The 18,625-nt window shown below is 37.6% G+C and overlaps 1 protein-coding gene across 1 annotated transcript in view; it reads right to left on the bottom strand.

Annotated features, from left to right (window-relative positions):
* Positions 1-18,625, bottom strand: part of gna13b (guanine nucleotide binding protein (G protein), alpha 13b) — a 60,341-nt gene that overhangs the window by 12,397 nt on the left and 29,319 nt on the right. The window contains exon 4 of the mRNA XM_057861039.1: positions 10,338-10,538. Coding sequence (XP_057717022.1) covers positions 10,338-10,538 — 201 coding nt within the window. The remainder of the gene's footprint in view (positions 1-10,337; positions 10,539-18,625) is intronic.

Genomic DNA, 18,625 nt, shown 5'->3' with positions numbered 1-18,625 from the left:
CACTTGCATATTTTAAACATTTAAACAAATTAAATCACAATGAAAAAAAGTAGTGTCTGTAAATAAGCCACGGATATCTACTTCATAACTTTCGCTTAATTGTGTTTTTTTGGTACTGTCGCATTTTCCCCGATATGTTAGATGATAAATAATCAATCCAAACAATGAAAAATTGAACAAAAAAAAAAACCTTTAAAAGGGTAAATATATGAAAAAGAAAATCTCGACCACTCGTTGAGGTCTGTGATTTCTGCATCGCAACCCTTGTTCATATTACCATGTTTCACCCAAAAAATCTCCCACAAATGCGGCTGTGGCCATTCACAGCTGTTTCTTGATACTCTGTGATACATGCTACATGGAGTTTTTGGATCGAAAAGAGGTAAGTACGCAATAATATCTCGTTAAAATCATGGCGTCTTTAATTCTGCTCTCGCATGCGCTCACCTCCACGTAGGATTTTGCTGTTTGAATTTTTTTTTTTAAAGTGCCCTCCTGTTCAAAATTTTTCTTCCTCCCGAAAATTGGGAATTTTAAGCTTTCCAATGATTTATCACACATGCATATTGGACAATTTTGAAATTTGGCCAAATTGGGGGTCTCAGAGCGGAACTGCCAGTGTTTTCCGCCATATACAATGTGTTGGAATGAAACACTGAGAGGATTGATGGTCGTTACATATGGATAAAATGTAAATGCCATTTCCGTGTATATCGACACTTGACGAGTCTAATCAAATTAAATAAGCCGCTTGATTTTTTTTCAGCGAAAATGTGCCGAATATTGCCAAATATCATCTAGGCATGTGCCGGTTATCGGTTTCAAGGTTTAACGCGGTATGAAAACGTCACAGTTTCAAATCCAGTAAAATTTTCCTTCATACTGTTGTACGGTATTAGCTATTTTTTATTTCTCTAAAATGCAGCGAGAAATCCGTGGCTTGGAGCGACAGTGCTCACCTTCCCCTGCTGTTGTTGTTCTGTCCTGTGTCTGTCGTTGACACTACTCTCTCACTGTGCTGTAGACACTTGGTACCTCACGATACGATACGATTTGCAATACAAAGCTCATGATAACAATGATCTGACGATATGGCGATAAAACGATTATCGATACATTGGTCAGGAAATCATTCTAGGATATTCTACAAACGAATAACAAGACCCTGAAATGGCTCCTGTTAAGAGACGCTTACAACGCAGAGTTTAAACCTTTGACATTGCATTGCATTTATATTTCAAAGAAAGAATTGTTCACGTTGGCTTGGTTTGGTTCCTTTTTTCAGGACACCTTGAACTTCATGTCCAAACTGTTGTTTTCTTCACTGACCAATTACAAATCAACATTTTGGGACTTAAAAGACAAAAAATTCCCCCCAAAGTTTGAATAAATAGTTTTATATTTGATAATTCAAATAAGCAGCAGGTATAGCCATAGGTGTTTTTGGCCTTTATACATGCTCTGGTCGAATACAGTGCATACATTGCAAAACAGTGGAAAAATTATAACCCATCTAACACAAAAAGGGTGACTGTGAAAAAGAAAAAAGTCTGCCTCCAGTATGCAGGCATGAAAATGGGTCAGGGGTTAAAAAGGTGAGAAGGGTGTGAAGGAAAAATGTTCCGGTAGGGCTGTCCCAAACGACTACCGGTAATTTTCTCCCGATTAGTCAGCAGACTATTTTTACAATTAGTCGACTAATATTTTTTTTTTTTTAAATTTTATTACTAATTTAGCAATGAATTTTTGTTGACGCTTATTAATTCACAAAAAACATTTTGGAACACTTAAATTCTTAAAGTACAAATAAACTTGTAAATAACTATAATTAATCACACATGAACACTGAGGTCAAATGCTTATACGGCCTGAACGATATTGGAAAAAACTATCATTGCGATTTTTGGGGAGTTTGCTATATTATAGTGCCATATTAAAACGAGAAAATTTTCACCAAATAACTTGAATAGCTCCGTTCGGGATAGCTGCACTGTTGACACAGAAAAACAGTTTGGTCGCACCGCCTAGCAGGAGGGAGAGTGAGACACTGTTGTTTTGAAATTCCGATGCTCTGAAAAATAATGCCATCGGCCCTAATTTTTCTAACTCAGTTTAATCCAGGATCTGCACACTTGCTACGTTCATGAAGGAAAACAAAAGTTTAAATGTTGAAAAAAAAAAAAAAAAAATGCATGTCCTGCGATGTGACTATTGTGCATGCGCACATTGTGATGGCGATGTTCAAACGATATACTGTGCAGGCTTAGCTGATAGCATTTACTAGTGCAAAAGAATGGAATGTAAACAGATTCAGAACACTGACTTTGCCTTTCCAACATGATTCAAAACAATTCTTATAAAAGAAATGTCTAGCATTATTATTATAGTATACTCAGAGGTTGCGCTAGACTTTTTCGTTGTCTGTCATTTTGACTGACAGTGTCATAAAAATCCGGTCATAATCTATTTTTACCCGTCACTTACATTTTTCAAATGATAATGATGACATATTCAATAGTATTTAGTTTTCATTCATTTTTAATTAATATTCTGTCCGAACAAGCTTAACAAGAGGCAAACAGACAGCGGAGTGCACCAATCAGCGACGGGCAGACGTGCCGTTAGCAAAGCGACGAGGGCAGGACGAGGGACTTGCGCGCGGAAGTAAACATACGAGGAGAACGGAGTTTATTCAACATGGCTAGCGCGAGACAGACTGTTGTCAATAGCCACGTTTACATGCTGACTTTTATTCATACCGATTCAAATCATTCCGAATGGAAATTTCTCATCAGCTGTTTACATGTCACTTCATCTATTCCGATCCAGCGTTTACATGTGTCTGCCTTTATTCCGAAAGGATGTTTGACAACTGCCGTCTGACATGCGCAGATTAATCAAAACAAAGCATCACGTTGCAAAACATGGAGATAGATCGTCAGATCAGCTGCTGTTTTAACTTTTCGAGTGGAAACAAAACTTCAGAATGATACGCCGTTCATTTAAAAAGTTGTGTGGGTGCGCTGTGTGTGTGCTTGGAAGCCATGTTGCAAGTGACGTTACTTACGTCACCAAGTGACGTCACCACGTCAGTACGGAGCATGTGCAGAAAGAACGCAACCAGACACCATTCCGCTTCCCTGTTTACATGATATAATTTTACTTCTAATCGGTTTGGGAAAAGGAATATTCCACCCCTGTGAATCGGAATGAAATTCCATTCAGTTTGGGCCTGTTCATTACGAATGAGGTGTTTATATGGAACACATTTATTCGGTTTGAACAAATATTCCGATTGTAATTGGAATATTTGGCTCCATGTAAACGTGGCAAGTGACTCGTGTCGATGTGTTTTAGCTCATTTAAAACTGGATTTACCGCGGATTGGAACATATTCTCGGCTTTCCCGTTCGCCATCCGTGTTGTTGTAGAGACAACTTTCGGCGCGCAAGAGTGACGTTGCTCGAGAAGAACACGTCACGCAAATAAACAAATCTGATTTGTCGACTGATTTTGTACCTACTTGAGAGGCTGGGTCCCAGACTTTTCTCTCAGTGTTTGAAAAATACAGGGAGAACAGTCTGGCCGTGCCAGGCAAACACTCAGTTGCCTTGACATTTTTCCGAGTAAGGCCAACGACGTCATGCATCAAGAGAGACAATAGCTAATTAATATGCTCACTCGCCACCCTGTGCTCTGGGGTGTGAATTGCAACCTGTCAAAATGACAGATGGACTTTAGTTTTTTCCGTCACTTTTTTAAAAAACTGGTCAACGACGGAAAATATTCGGTTAACGCGACCCCTGAGTATACTACTATATATAATAGTATTATAATAATTATAATATTAATTGCCAATCATATTTTTTAAAAAGGGTGTAATTTTTAAGTTATTCTTAGTGTAAAATCAGAATTCTGTAGTATTATAGTATTTACATATTATAGTATTAACTCTGAAGTATGTGGGATTAACTCCAGAAATCGTTATTTATATGCCGTGACGTGCTTTTATTTTGAAATGTTCTAGATGTACGTTCGCTAAATCGCTGACTTTACTTTCCGCAAAAAGCACTTTTCGTCATTGCTTGCGGTGTCACTAATAGAGTTTTTCCTATTTTTTCGTTTGCAAATGCTGTTAACCAGCGGTTTTTCATGTTAGAAGTGTCACCTTTTAACCGCAAGTTTGCGTTTTTAGAAAAGACTGCCAATGTTTTATAGCAGGCTAAAGTAAGTTGCCTTTTTCCCCCATTAGTCTCAGTGTAGCAATGCTAGCGTTTACAGTGTTAAGTATACCGTAATTTCCCGAATATAAGGTGCACCCATGTATAATGCGCACCCCAAATTTACTTGTAAAATCTAGGGGAAATTATTGTACCCGTTTATAACGCGCACCCTAATTTTAGCACCAATAAATAGAAGAATACAAGAAAACAGAGCTCATGTACGGATACAGAAATGTCATTTTACTGACTGGTGAAACACAGCACAAGCATAGCACATTAGTAGTTCAAAACATTACCATAAACTGACAATATTTACGGTAATATGATTTGACAACTTCTCCAACTTACCAGAATCTAGGAGAAAACAAAACAGATGTGACTTTTCTTTTAAAGGCTGCTGTATAACTTGCTCGTTTCATCAAGATGAATAAATGTTTCTTCCATGGATTGATACCATAAAATGAAAGTGAGAGCGTAAATCGGAAATCCGTCAGAGCTCATCGCTGTCAACACGACAGTAACAATAGGAAGTATTGTTATTTTTGGGTTTGAGTTTCCCGAGGGACAGATATAGTTGACGGACACAGGAAGTGTGTGTGCTTACGTTTGTTATGGTCCGAGTTGCGGAGCTGAAATAAATGTTGACTCAAATGAGTTCAAAAAACTAAATTCTGTGCTTTATGAAGAGTGGAAAAAGCAGAATTTAACACGAACGAAATCATTCGGCTGATTAGAGTGAAGTACTACCGAAACAAAATGGTGATGTCACGTACCGTAATGGTCGGCAACGGGTTGCCGCATACGTTTCTTCAACACAACGTGGCCGTATCAATTAAAAAAAAAATCGGTTTATATATATATATATATATATATATGTAATATATATATATTTCTGTCTCCATCCATGTACCCGTTTATAATGCGCACCATGATTTTACAAGTTGATTTTGGGGGAAAAAAGTGTGCGTTATATTCGGGAAATTACGGTAGATGTGTTTCCTTATTTTGTATGTGTGAACAGTAATTCTACGACGTGTTGTTGACCAATAAACATCTGGACACAACAACTGGAGTCTCATATGTCATCTACACGCAGGCACGCGGTGATAAAACGCAGCCGTGAAAATTACCGCCCTCATTTTTACTTACCTTGCGACAGGTTTAGCAACTTCAATAAAACATGTTGTTAGTTAGATGGACTTACGACCCCCCCCCTCTAAAAATGTTCTCCTCAGATCTACACAATTCACGTAGGTCCCCCTTTTTGACTTCAAAACGGCGAATTTTGCCAAAAGGTGAGTGATTTTCATGCCTGAGTATGTGATATAAATGTTGTAATACATGTTTTACCTTGCTGTTGTGTTGCCCTTTAGCGCAGCACCGCCTAATGGATGCATAAAACAACCCTAGCCTCTACTGTAGTGTTTATTCTATGCGCCTTATAATGCGGTGCGCCTTTTATATGGAAAAAGTTTTAAAATATGTCATTCATTGAAGGCGCGCCTTATAATCCGGCGCGCCTTATAGTGCGGAAAATACAGTACTTCCTGTTGAGTTGGGGGCATTTTACGGGTCACTTCCTGTTTGAGTTACAGAACAGGAAGTGACCTGGGAATCACCCAAATAAATAGGCAGTGACTCAAACGCAACAGGAAATGACCTGTAAGTGCCCTAAAACGAACAGCAAGTAACCTGTAAATGCCCTGAAAATCAGACAGACTGTGAATGCTCTGGTTTCGAATGAACGAACGTTCCCAGTCTAAATGGATTGGGTGTCGAGCACCGTCAATGGCAGCCTTAAGAGTTAACTGAGACACTATTATGGTGGACGATTTTGGTAGCAACTTGTTGGTTTAAAAAAAAAAAAAATTTTTTTATTAAACATTGTCACCTTTTTAAAATGATATCTCGATTCTAGGCAAGAGCATATTGATAACCTTTTGGGATACAAAGTATCACGATATATCACCATTTCGATATTTTGTCACACCCCTAGTAGACACAATGGCTGAAGGTGGTGAAACTACACCTGAGCTTTTTCCACCCTCAAAAAAGACAAAGTCGCTCGTATGGGAGTTCTTCGGCTACCGAAAAGAAACAGACGGCCGCAGCTTAGAGGAGGAAGGACAGCACGACCTCCAACAAGATTTCAAATTTGAGTGACCATCATCCGTAACTTTACCCAAAATTTTAATTAAACACTATCATGAACTTTTCCCACCAGCTACGACAGTTCACTCCAGCGTTTTAGTGTGTCTAGCGATGGTAAAACAAATACGATAACCTAAGTTTGTTAACGAGGCAGATAACGTGCCTAGTTAGCATGCGAAGAAGGCCAACTAGTTTCCTCTTTACCATTAGCCAACTTTTATATTGTCTTCCGCCATTGCAAACATCTGTTCAGATTTAAAATTTTGATAATACAGCCTGTGGTGTTTTTTCTCTCTGGCAACTTTCTGTGTGGAGAGAGGGTGTGCGCGTGTGAGTGTGTGTGAATAATGTGTAAATAAAAATACGTGTGAATAATGTGTAAATAATAATACGAGTCATACACATGCGCTTTGTCTCTTGCTCTCCATTAAAATTCAACTAATTAATATTAATAGTAGTAGTGGTAAATGTGTTTTACATAAAATCAATTTGATCATATATTGTCGAAGTCCAGTTCTACATCACCAAGGGTTGTTCTAATGTTGAGCTACATGAGCTGTAGGTTTAGTTGACAAGTTGTATTTATTTTAATTTTATTTAAAATATCATTTAGTTATTTTTTGTTATCTATTTTAACATTATATTCATGTTGATGTTCCACTTTGCAAATATGTTGTGAAAAATAAAAATATCGTTTTCAATAGAAGAAAGTTTTTTTTTTAACCCATACTTCTAAAAATAACACATTTTAGAGCTAAAATTACAATACCGTGACACCGTGGTATTTTTGCTTAAAGGGTATGACAACACCTGGGGAAATGCTAATATTCCATCATTTATCCATAAACGCATGCCTTTTGGATTCATATCATGCCACTTCGTGTAATTACACACATCGCAACACCAAGAAAATGATAGAAATTTGGATCTATTGTCAAGCTAAAACAACCCGACCCCGAGATCCCGGAAATTTAGCATATTGTGTGCGTGACGTCACTACAAGGAAACAACCGGCTCAGTGCTTAGTACTGAATGGCGGCGATGATGGCGGACAGTTTTGTTTCTAGTTGCAGCGACGAATCCGACGTAATGAACATTCTTCTAATGGTGACGAGGAGAGTTATGAACCTTTCTTTGGTGTTTTGGGTTATCAATTTGAGCCCAAACGAAAGCCAATGCAGCCTAATGAAAGGATCATTGAGGGGAGCAATCACACTGATGAAACACCGGCAACAACAGATCGTGTGGGGAAACACTGAATGGTTTGTTTTGCATTTCTTTTTGTAAAGCTGATACACTGTGACCGCAAAATAATGTAGAGAATAATTATCATTTATTGTGCTATCATCGGTTTTCGCTCTGCCAACCGACACAAATATGAATGGGATTTGAGGATTTGTTCTATATATTTTACGAGCGATAATTTATCCATGTGTCCAGTCCAATATCCAATGCGTGATATGTTTTTTATTATAAAAGAGTACTCACTCTGGCCATTTCCCTCCTTTGCTTTGCCTGGGGTTGTGGGGTGGTCTCATCAGAGCCAGTCATCGTCCTCTTTCTTGAAATCTCGGGACATTTAGGTGGCTGCGCGTGTATGGTGGGCACCGCATCTGCTTTCAGCAGCAATTTCTTAGCAAAACCCGATTTCATTTGTCCATAGTTCGAATAGCTTTCAGGTGTAAAATGAGCACCACACAAAACCGTGCCGGAGGCTGGGTCTGCAAAATTAGCCCTATTAGCACGGACGAACTTTACTCATTGTCGGCGTATTCCAGCTCTTTTTCTCGCGTTCGGGAACTCATGGGTGCTACATTGCGACAAATGGCTATTTGTACACCACATAGCATGACAGGTTAGAACCATTTTAGCGATTTTTTGATAAAACATGAACGCAACTCTCTCGTCGATAAACAACGATGGCACCTGCCTTGACCTTTTGTTTCCTTGTTGTGACGTCTCCGCCCCATTCGGCTGTTTCCGGAATACTTTCGGAAATGTTCGTAATTTTCGATCTATTTTCGATAACTGCTCATGAATGTGATTTTTTTGTTAACTTTGTTAATATTTGTTATCTTGCCACATAACGGTTCTATTGATATCTCACAGCCCCTTAGTGTTTTAATACCCTTTAAGGCCATACCGTCATAATACCGGCACTTGCCTACAATGTACAATCATCCAGCTTTCTGAGTGCTTCATCAGTAAACCAGCGAGCACTGTTAGCATCATATAAAGTGGCATACCTAGTTGCTCAGTGCCAAAAACCCAACACCATAGCAAAGAAGCTGATAGTGCCTCCAGCATTAGACATGGTCCCAGTCATGCCGGACGATACAAGTGCTGTAAAAATAAAAACTGTCCCTCTGTCCAATAAGAGTGTCATGTTTGTTTGATTTATATATATATATATATATTTTTTTTTTTTTGTTTGTTTGTTTTGTTTTGTTTTGTTTTCGGTCAAATGGCTTGGCATTTTGTGCTCTGAGTTAATGTTGCTAATCAACTTTCAGTTTCAAATGGTCAAAAAATGGACTCTTACCCTTACAGTTTAGATGTGACTTTTTTTTTTGTAATTCAGGAAAATTGATGCGCTTTAAGTCTCTTCTGTTACCAAAAAAAAAAAAAAAATGTTAATGAAATTACTCTAAGTTGATCTATATTCCTTTTTTTCTTTAATGTAAATAAGGATACAATGTTATGCACAGGTGTTCTTATTATAATTTTATAGAGAAATGATACTATATACAGAGGCGGTAGAAAGTTGGGGGGGTGCAAAATGCTTCTTCCATGGGGGCTTTAACAGAAAATAGTTTAGAAGCCTTGCTTTAGGTGAAATGTAACTGATTGTGTTAAATACATTATATTGTATTAAGTCGATCATGACACTTTTTATTGGCAATTATCGTTTTGTTTACTGAAAAATCAATCTTATCGTCATGTAATTGGCGACTACATGTGAAAATTAGAACTACTTCATGGTTTCATATTTGTAAACTTTGATTTTGATACCAAAAGCCTATCACCCCAGAATACAGTGGTACCTCTACATACGAAGTTAATCCGTTCCAGGACCTTGTTTGTAAGTCGAAATGGTCATATGTCGAGCAGGATTTTCCCATAGGAATACATTATATTTCCATTAATTCGTTCCACAGCCCAAAAACCTGCACTAAATCCTTAAAAAATACTGCTGGTGCTATTACAAATGGCAATTACACGTAGCAAAACAAATAAATTATAAATCAAAATTGGAATAATATAATAAAAAGAATAATAATAATTCCTGTAATAGTGTAACGAATCGGGTTCTAATAAGGCGGACGTTTTTTTGTGTACCTGAACGCACCGCGGGGCTGACGTGCCTGGACCGGTGAGCTTGAGTTTCACTTTCACTTTGAATGTTCTCTTGAGAACACCGTCAATTGCGGCAGACAGCAGGCGTTTTGTGTTGAATAAGTTGTGAAAGAAATGATGAAAACGTGGCGAAGCTGGCGATTTCTTTGGAGATGTTACCACAATAAGAATTGTCAGCTTAACTTATAAAGACTGGCGAACGATGGTCGGAGGAGGACCGTGGAGATGTATTGTTGAGCCATTTCACGGATGCCCACCCCACGCTCATATTTTTCTGTCATTTGCATCTTCATTTAGAAGGTAAGCATCAACTTTTTCCTTGTTTCACCACCTGTACCAACCTTTTCTGAAACCTGTGTTGATTTGTCACACAAGAAAATCCGCCGTGCATTCGTCTGCGGTGCTGCCATTGTCGTCGTATTTCGAGCATGTCGTCGGATGTAGAAACAAATGGCGAGTCAAATTTTACGTCGGATGTCGAAAAGTTCGTGTGTCGAAGCGATCGTATGTAGAGGTACCACTGTATATTGTTATCACCATAAGAAGTTCTACTGTACTTAAGATTAATACAAAGGGACTTTCTTTAAAAACTGTGAGGTTACTCACCTGGTCATATTCAGAGGAGGAGACAAGGAAAAGAATGGAGGTGACTGAGTCGAAGCATTCAAACCAACGGCGCCTCTCTGAACGCTGACCACCTACATCCACCATTTTGAAAGGCACGTTTTTTATTTCAAAGTCGTACTCATGGATGCCCTTGGTAGGCTTTCGGGCCAAGAGGATGTCCTGTTGGCTGGGGAGGTAGTCCTGATAGGGGGAAAAAACAAATTCACAATTTTTAGTAGCCAGTGATGGTAAGAATAAAATTTCTCAAGTATTTGTTGAAATGTGCAGTTACACACTAAATGTTGTGCCATCCTTACTTATATTGCTTTGTGGATATCCACATTTAACACTGAGCATTCCAGAGATACCGCAGAGGATAAACAAATGACCCTAATTAGGAGTGAGTGTGTATGTTTATTGCATTCCAGGCATGACTCATCACTAAGATCATAAGGATATGCAGTGCATTTATGTAGTAGTCAATATAGAAACCAATCTTCTAATTATGATTTTATATCATCATAGCAATATATAATAAATTCTTAATTATTTGCTAAAAAAAAAAACTGTGCTATTTTGACAGCTTCACCCCTCACTTTGTTTTTCAACAGACATTAAAAAGACCTGTAACAAATGCATTGAAGTAGTGCTGCAACATTAAAGTCTAAATAATTAAATTATTTTGCTTAAATGTAAAGATATCTAATTGTATACAAGTGATTGTGAGCAGTTTGAACTTTGAAGACTATATTACGATAGCAAAACATCATTGATAATCAATTCATTAATAATTGGGTTGTCTGTATGTGTAGGTCGCTCGATTTTGTTTACATAGCGATTTCCAAATGTTTTGAATGCATCAATCACACATGGATTTGGAAGGCCATTAAAGTAGACCTGTCAACCAATATTGATGGGCAATATATAATTATAATCATCATAAATTGTTGCAGATATGCAACATTTTTGTCCTCCCTCTACTGCGCCCCCCACAAAAAAATGAACCACTTTAACCATTTATGCTGTGACAATATATCCTAATAATCCACCTATTCAAATACAATAAATGTTTATTCGTAAACACACAAACTATTCAAAAATAAATATATATATATGTTAATTAAAATTAAATTAAAATTTTTAAATTAAAATAAATTAAATCAATTGAATTAAATATGGATATTTTTAAATAGCAATGCATAACGTGTCGTTTGAAAACTCGCTTCACGTAGAATATGAAATAAGCAAGAAACCCAACACCATTTTTGTTTTGAAATGTCCATTGGATGTGCGTGCGCTAAACCGCTAACCATAAGCTTAACACTTGGTACAAACAGCGTACAGGTGTTTTTTTCCATCGTTTGAAAAGATTGAATTTTGAAGAAGATTGCCATTGGTTCATAGCAGGGTAAAGTTCATTGTCTTTCAGCATTAGCCTCATTGTAGCAATGCTAACGCTATACAATGTGAAATACAGGTAGTCCCAGGGTTATGAACGAGTTACGTTCCTACGCAGGCGACATAAACCGAATTTCCGCATAAGTCAGAATGAACTTTTTAAAAACCCCAAAATAACAATCCAAAAAGTCCAAAAGTATTGTATTTTGTTTAATGATGGAGGAGACACTAACCTCCGATGGCAGCATTGGGTCTGGCTGGACTGTCGCCTTATGATTTAGGAGCAGACTCTCGTCTGACATGGATAAAGGACAGCTGCGCTCTGGTTTGGCCCACATAAGACTAAGTTGTTTCAGCTAATATATATTTATGTATGGATTTTTAATTAAGTTTAGCTACAGTTTGTCGAGTTTGTGTGTCGAGTGTCGAGTGTGTGAACGATTTTCTATGAGAATTGTAAATACATTAGCATTTGTAGCATTTAAGCTAGCGGAATTTTGTTAGGCAATTTAGGCTAATTTAATCTATTAAATTTATATATTGATCAGACTAGATGGACGTTTGAACACCAATTGTTTTGTGTCAAGTGTTTTATGTAAGGGTGTAACGGTACATGTATTCGTATTGAACCGTTTCGGTACTTGGTGCTTGGTTCGGAACGGAGGCGTACTGAACAAGTTTCTGACGTAATGTAACCCTTACTTTTTGAGGCTGTGAGTCGATCGGGTTACAGTTTCTTTGTGTAGACTATATTTACTCCGTCTTCTCTATTATAATGAGGACCAACACGGTAGGACAGTAAGAAGCGTCAACGGCGCGACAACGTGGCCGCCGCGATAGCGCAGTCGCAGTGCGGCCGCGTGTTAGATGCATCCCAGAAGCGGCTCAACGCAACGCACGCAAAAAGAACGGCAGTTTATTATTTGACGCGAGATGCGGCCCTCCTGCGTCAATACTACTAGCTAGCAGACCGGAAGTTACTCATGTAAAAATACGGTGGATCCGGTCGATTTTCAAAATAATATGCAATCGTAACCCACTTTTTGAGTCCATCAGATCTCTTGAGTGGTAGATTGGGGCACAGTTGACTCTTTGTTGATTTACAGTTGTCTTCTCTGCTATAATAATAACCAACACGGCCCTGTGTTTAATACAAAACCCTCCTACCACAACAAAACAACTAATATTCACATAGGAACTAAAGTTATACAACATAAAATATACAATATAAATGAATACTCCATCACATTTGTAAAATACAAACACGTAATAAAATAAATAATAGCCCATTTAAATAAAATAAATTGAAATGAGCTAAAACACCTGTAATTAAATAATAAGAATAATACCCAGATCCTGCTTCCACAATTAAATTTATTAATTTCTGTGTGGCGCTTTAACTTGTGAAAATCCACCAATAAAGCTTTTGACCGATCATAAGAAAAAAAAAAAATCATTGAGGCACTTCATTTGTAAAATACATGTTAAAATCTTTGTCATTGGGATTGCTTTTCTCTTTAGCACAGGACTTCTTTTTTCTTATTTCTTTCAGAAAGAAAGCTGACCAATACGCGGGGTCTGAAAGGCAAATTGTTGTTGGATTATTATCTTTAAATACCTGCTACTTTTTGAGCAGAATTCTAGCTTTGTATAGGCTACTGTTCTTTTTGTTGAAAGCACAAAAGTGTGTAATAAACAACTAGCACATTTATATTTTGCATTTTGTTTTCTTACTGTACCAAAAATGAACCGAACCGTGACCTCAAAACCGAGGTACGTACCGAACCGAGATTTTTGTGTACTGGTACACCCCTAGTTTTATGGTAAAAATGTGTGTTGTTTAGAACATACTGTTATGTAAATATGTGTGTTACAGCTTTACAAATTGTCAAAAGGAAGTAAAAAGCTTCAAAAAGCACAACTGCCTTGTCTGATGTCTGTAAAGCCGAACAACTTTACGCTTTGTGAGGACAAGTAGTCCTAATAATAAAGTAGAAATAAGATACTTTGAGGTACAATAAGGTACTGTTTATAAAACAAAAATAAAATAAAATAACGACTGGAGACAAAATGGCGGACGAGACTCCGGCGTCGGAAAGTCGAAATTGCGTAAATCGTTGTAATCCGGGGATTACATTTTCTTATTTTGTATATCTGAACTTTAGTTTTACGGTGTGCTGATGACCTATTAATATTTTTGAAAGGAATTGGAGCCTCATATGGCATCAATGGCGAAGCATGCGTAAACCTATGCAAGTACGGGGTGATAAATCACAGCCGGAAAATTAACGAACTCATTTTCATTTACCATGCAATTATAGACTTATTGCATATCGTGACTAGGCATGTGCCTGTTACCGGAGTCACGGTTTACCGTGGTGTGAACACGTCCCGGTTACAAAACCACTAAAAATTTCCGTCATACCGTAGTGCGGTATTCGTTATTTTTCAGCCACTTCCCCTGTTTGTTGCTGTGTCAGTGACGCGATTCTGCTAAACGGTCAGCGAACCCAAAAACAAACACTCCATACACAAGGCGTACTTTTCTTCAATTTATTGAGCTCTCAAATCATGGTAAGTGAAATATACAAAATGAATACGTTTAAAACGTCGTACAATTGAATTTTTCCAAGTGTGAGTAGGTTCGACAGGTTAGCGCCACGAAAAAGTTCGACAAAAACAAAACACACATTTTCCTTTCAAATTCAATATATTTATTTTGTATTTACTTTAACATTTATGTTCCAATTTGCAAATATGTTCTGAAAAATTAAAAAAAAATCCTGTTCAATAGAAAAAAAGTTTTTTTTTTTTTTTTTCCCTTTAACCCATACATCTCAAAATAACACATTTTGGAGCTATAATTGCAATACCGTGATACTGCGGTAATTTTGCTCACGGTTATCGTACTGTCAAAATCTCATACCGGCCTAATCGTGACAGGCTAAATCTAAGTTATAAAACGGAAACAGAGGCAGAGGCCTGAGGAGGACCGTGATATTTGATACCATATGAGCCACTTAGGTTGATCATGTGGTGAACCATGGTCTAACAATGAGGAAAGCTGGGCAAAGAGTACAGCCAAATTTGAGACATAGCAGTTGATGCTTTTCATAGCTATATTCGCCACGCTAGGGGATATTTTCCCTGCTGCTTGGCCAGGGAAAACATTGTGAATGTAGGCGCTCTTGGATCACGCAGCAGTGTTACAATCCGAAACACACCTGCAATTACACATCTGAACAAGCTGAATAAATTAAGATTTTGGAGTGGCTAAATCAGGATTTAAATCAAATTCAGATGCTGGGTGTTACCTGAAACGGAGCGTTCATGCTAGAAAACCCTTCAAAATGGCAGAGTTGCATTTGTAACTTCAATCTGTCAAATAATATTGTGTTCCTCACAGGGTATGATTTCAGTAGAACATCTCTGTAAATGAATATAGCAACACTATATTTTTGCAACTTGTCTTTCTTTATATAGCCACCTGTGGTGGAAATTTTCAGTAACAGCCTTTTAGTGCCTACATTTAAGTGCCCCTGATACAAAAAAAAAAAGGGTTAGGGTTATGTTTATTTCATATTACTCGCGGTATTTCATGCTCCTGAATGTAATGGACGGCTTGGATGTGTGTGGAAGTGGTCAGTATATTTATTCAATTTTTTTAATCCCGCGCTACGAAAATGAGAGACTTCCGGCCACGGTCTCTGATTGAGGATGAAGGCGAATGTGACATCAACGGACTACCGTAATTTCCCCAATATAAGGCGCACCCTTGTATAACGCGCACCCCAAATTTACTTGTAAAATCTAGGGAAAATTATTGTACCCGTGTATAACACGCACCCTAATTTTAGCACCAGTAAATAGAAGAATACAAGAAAACAGAGCTTGTGTACAGATACAGAAATGTCATTTTAGTGACTGGTGAAACACAGCACAAGCATAGCATATTGGTAGTTCAAAACATTACCGTAAACTGACAGTATGTACGGTAATATTATGATTTGACAACTTCTCCAACTTACCAGAATCCAGGAGAAAACAAAAGAGATGTGGCTCTTCTTTTAAAGGCTGCTGTATAACTTGCTAATTTCATCCTGATGAATAAATGTTTTTTCCATGGATAGATACGGTAAAATAAAAGTGAGGCTAGAAGTCGGAAAACCAGAAGCGCGCATCGCTGTAGACTAACAAGAGGAACTATTGTTATTTGGGTTTGAGTTTCCCAAGGGACAGATATAGTTGATGGACACAGAAAGTCTGTGTTGTGTTACATTTGTTACGGTCCGAGTTGCGGAGCTGCAAATTAATGTTGACGCAATGAGTTCAAGAAATTCTGTGCTTACGAAGAGTGAAAAAAGCGGAATTTAACAGAGACTAAATCATTCGACCAATCAGAGTGAAGTATTACCGAGTTATAACAGAATTCACTGGCGGAACTTATGTTGACACGTTGTATAGTTCCCAGGGGGAGGTATTTTGTTGAGGGAACAGCCGTAAAGATAGTTATATTCCGCGGGTTGCATGTGAGACAGACATTGCTACTGTATTTTGTTGCAGCCTAAATGTCAATAAAGCAATGCGGATTAGCTCCGTTGTTTTATACTCCGCCTCCTTCCCTAGCTCGCCACGACAGAAACAAAATGGTGACGTCACGTACCGTAATGGTCGGAAACGGATCGCCGCATACGTTTTTTCAACACAACATGGCCGTGTCAATAAAAAAAAAAAAATCTGTCTTTATATAGATATATATTTATATTTTTGTCTCCATCCCTGTGCCTGTTTATAATGCGCACCATGATTTTACAAGTTGATTTTGGGGAAAAAAAGTGAGCGTTATATTCGGGAAATTACGGTAATCATCTCACAATACAGCCATTAATATCGTATGCAGAAGGATTGCGGATTCATCTGATTTAGTGGATTAATTTGTTTAGGGCTTCAGCTATCGAATATTTTAGTAATCGAGTAATCGACTGAAAATTCTATTGATTAATCGAGTAATCGGATAAAACAAATATATTTTTAGGTGAAGAGCAATTATAAATATACATGAGAAAACAAGACATTTCATCTAATCTTGAACCATTTTCATTCAATCAATGTCTTTATTTTCGATGTATATTGTTGAAAACAGCCAACAATTGCATCTCAGATGTAACTAGAATAAAAAAAAAAAAATTAAAAAAAAAGACTAATTCACTGCTTTCACTCAAAAAACCTTTAGATCTTATTAAAAAAAAAATATATATATATATATATATATATATACACCTAAAAATGCCGTTACGCTTGATAACACACATCACTTAAAAGTTAGGATTTTTTCCCACGTGTTTCAATTGAATTTCTATTTGTGACAAGCCATTTTTAAGTTCTAGTTGAGTTTTAAGTTAGTCTAAACTGTAAGTCCTGATAGGATTTTGAGTTTTCAAAATAAATGTATGATACAGGCTGTATTAGAGCACATTAGGGACCAGTGCTACTTGGTGTTTTGTCCAGCAATGACTACTGAGCTAAAATTGATAGTTAGCATTATTGAGTTTTTATTTTACACCCCTCATCACTCCACATCGCTATGTTATGTTAAAGCCTGTATCTAAGACACGTTAGCCACACATCGACAGTGGTCATAATTAATAGAAACCTAGCCCTCCGCAGGGCTAACCTTACGTGAGCTAGTAACAGTAACGTTAATCTTATTTATTAGCGCTTAGCGCTCTATTGCTTTAAGATGGCGGCTGTTTACTAACGCTGCCCAGACGCGGCCGAGTCTGTCATTTCGCATCTACTTCAACACGCATGTGATCTCAATGAGACTCATCAGACGCTACCTGCTACCAACGTAGCATCGTGCGAGCTAGTATTTAGCAACGTCGGCGTCGTTTGTAGCGGCTGTCGGCTGCAGTAAGTTTGTTTGTTTAGTTTTTTTTTGCTTCTTCCTCTACGCACGTGACATCAGAGCGTTGTCCCGCATTAAAAGTAGTCCGAGCAAAACGTGATGCTTAGAGCTGTCAAAATAAACGATTACGCGAGGTGAATAAAATTACTCGGATCAGTTTTTAAACGAGTTCCTCGAGTATTCATTTCAGCTCTAAATATGTTTATTTTTTTGCGTCACGCCAGCACAATGTGCTGCAGGCTTTTGTTGCTACACCAGGGAGAGTGGTGTGAGGCTTTTTTGATTTCCAAAAGATCCTTGTTCACTGTGAAGAATGGGCAGAACAAGTCAAACAATTAAGAGACCATTGGACGGATGACTACGTGAGTAAGCTACATGTTTCATGTTCTGTCAAATACTGGGATCATGGAGAAGTCGGCAGTTTTGGCCATTATTGAGTAATTTAGCCCTGTCCTACTGAATAAATGCATTTTTAATATTTCATATTCCATTTAGCACAAGACTGTTATTTGTCATGACCATAAAATTTATTTAGCAATTGGGGAAAAAGACAATCCAGTAAAAATAATGGAGTAGAGAAATAAAAACAATGATGACATTTTGCTGTTCTCTGTCACATTTTCCTCGTTCTTTCTGAATCCTCCCCATTGGGCTGAATTCTAAATCGGCTGAAAACGTTACTCTGCCGACGTCATCACCAAGCTGGAGGCGCTAGAGCGCTATAATGACAGGCAGGGCTAAATGGAAGATTAAAGGACTCATTTCTTGTCATCAGCGTTTTGCCAACTTGTTGTATATAGTCGATTTTATTCACATAATAATGCTATTTAAGATTTTTTTTTTTTTATCGTGTCACAGGCACTTTAAAAAGTGACACCTTTTTAAAACGATATATCGATTTTTGGCAGGATTCTTGTTGGATTCTATCATTCTATTGGGATACAAATTATTGCGATATATAGCAATATCAATACATTATCAT

This window comes from Corythoichthys intestinalis, chromosome 16 (assembly GCF_030265065.1).
Source record: "Corythoichthys intestinalis isolate RoL2023-P3 chromosome 16, ASM3026506v1, whole genome shotgun sequence".
Taxonomy (NCBI): Eukaryota; Metazoa; Chordata; class Actinopteri; order Syngnathiformes; family Syngnathidae; genus Corythoichthys; species Corythoichthys intestinalis.
Note: the sequence above shows the minus strand (reverse complement) of the source record. Positions and strands in the feature narration are given on the sequence as shown.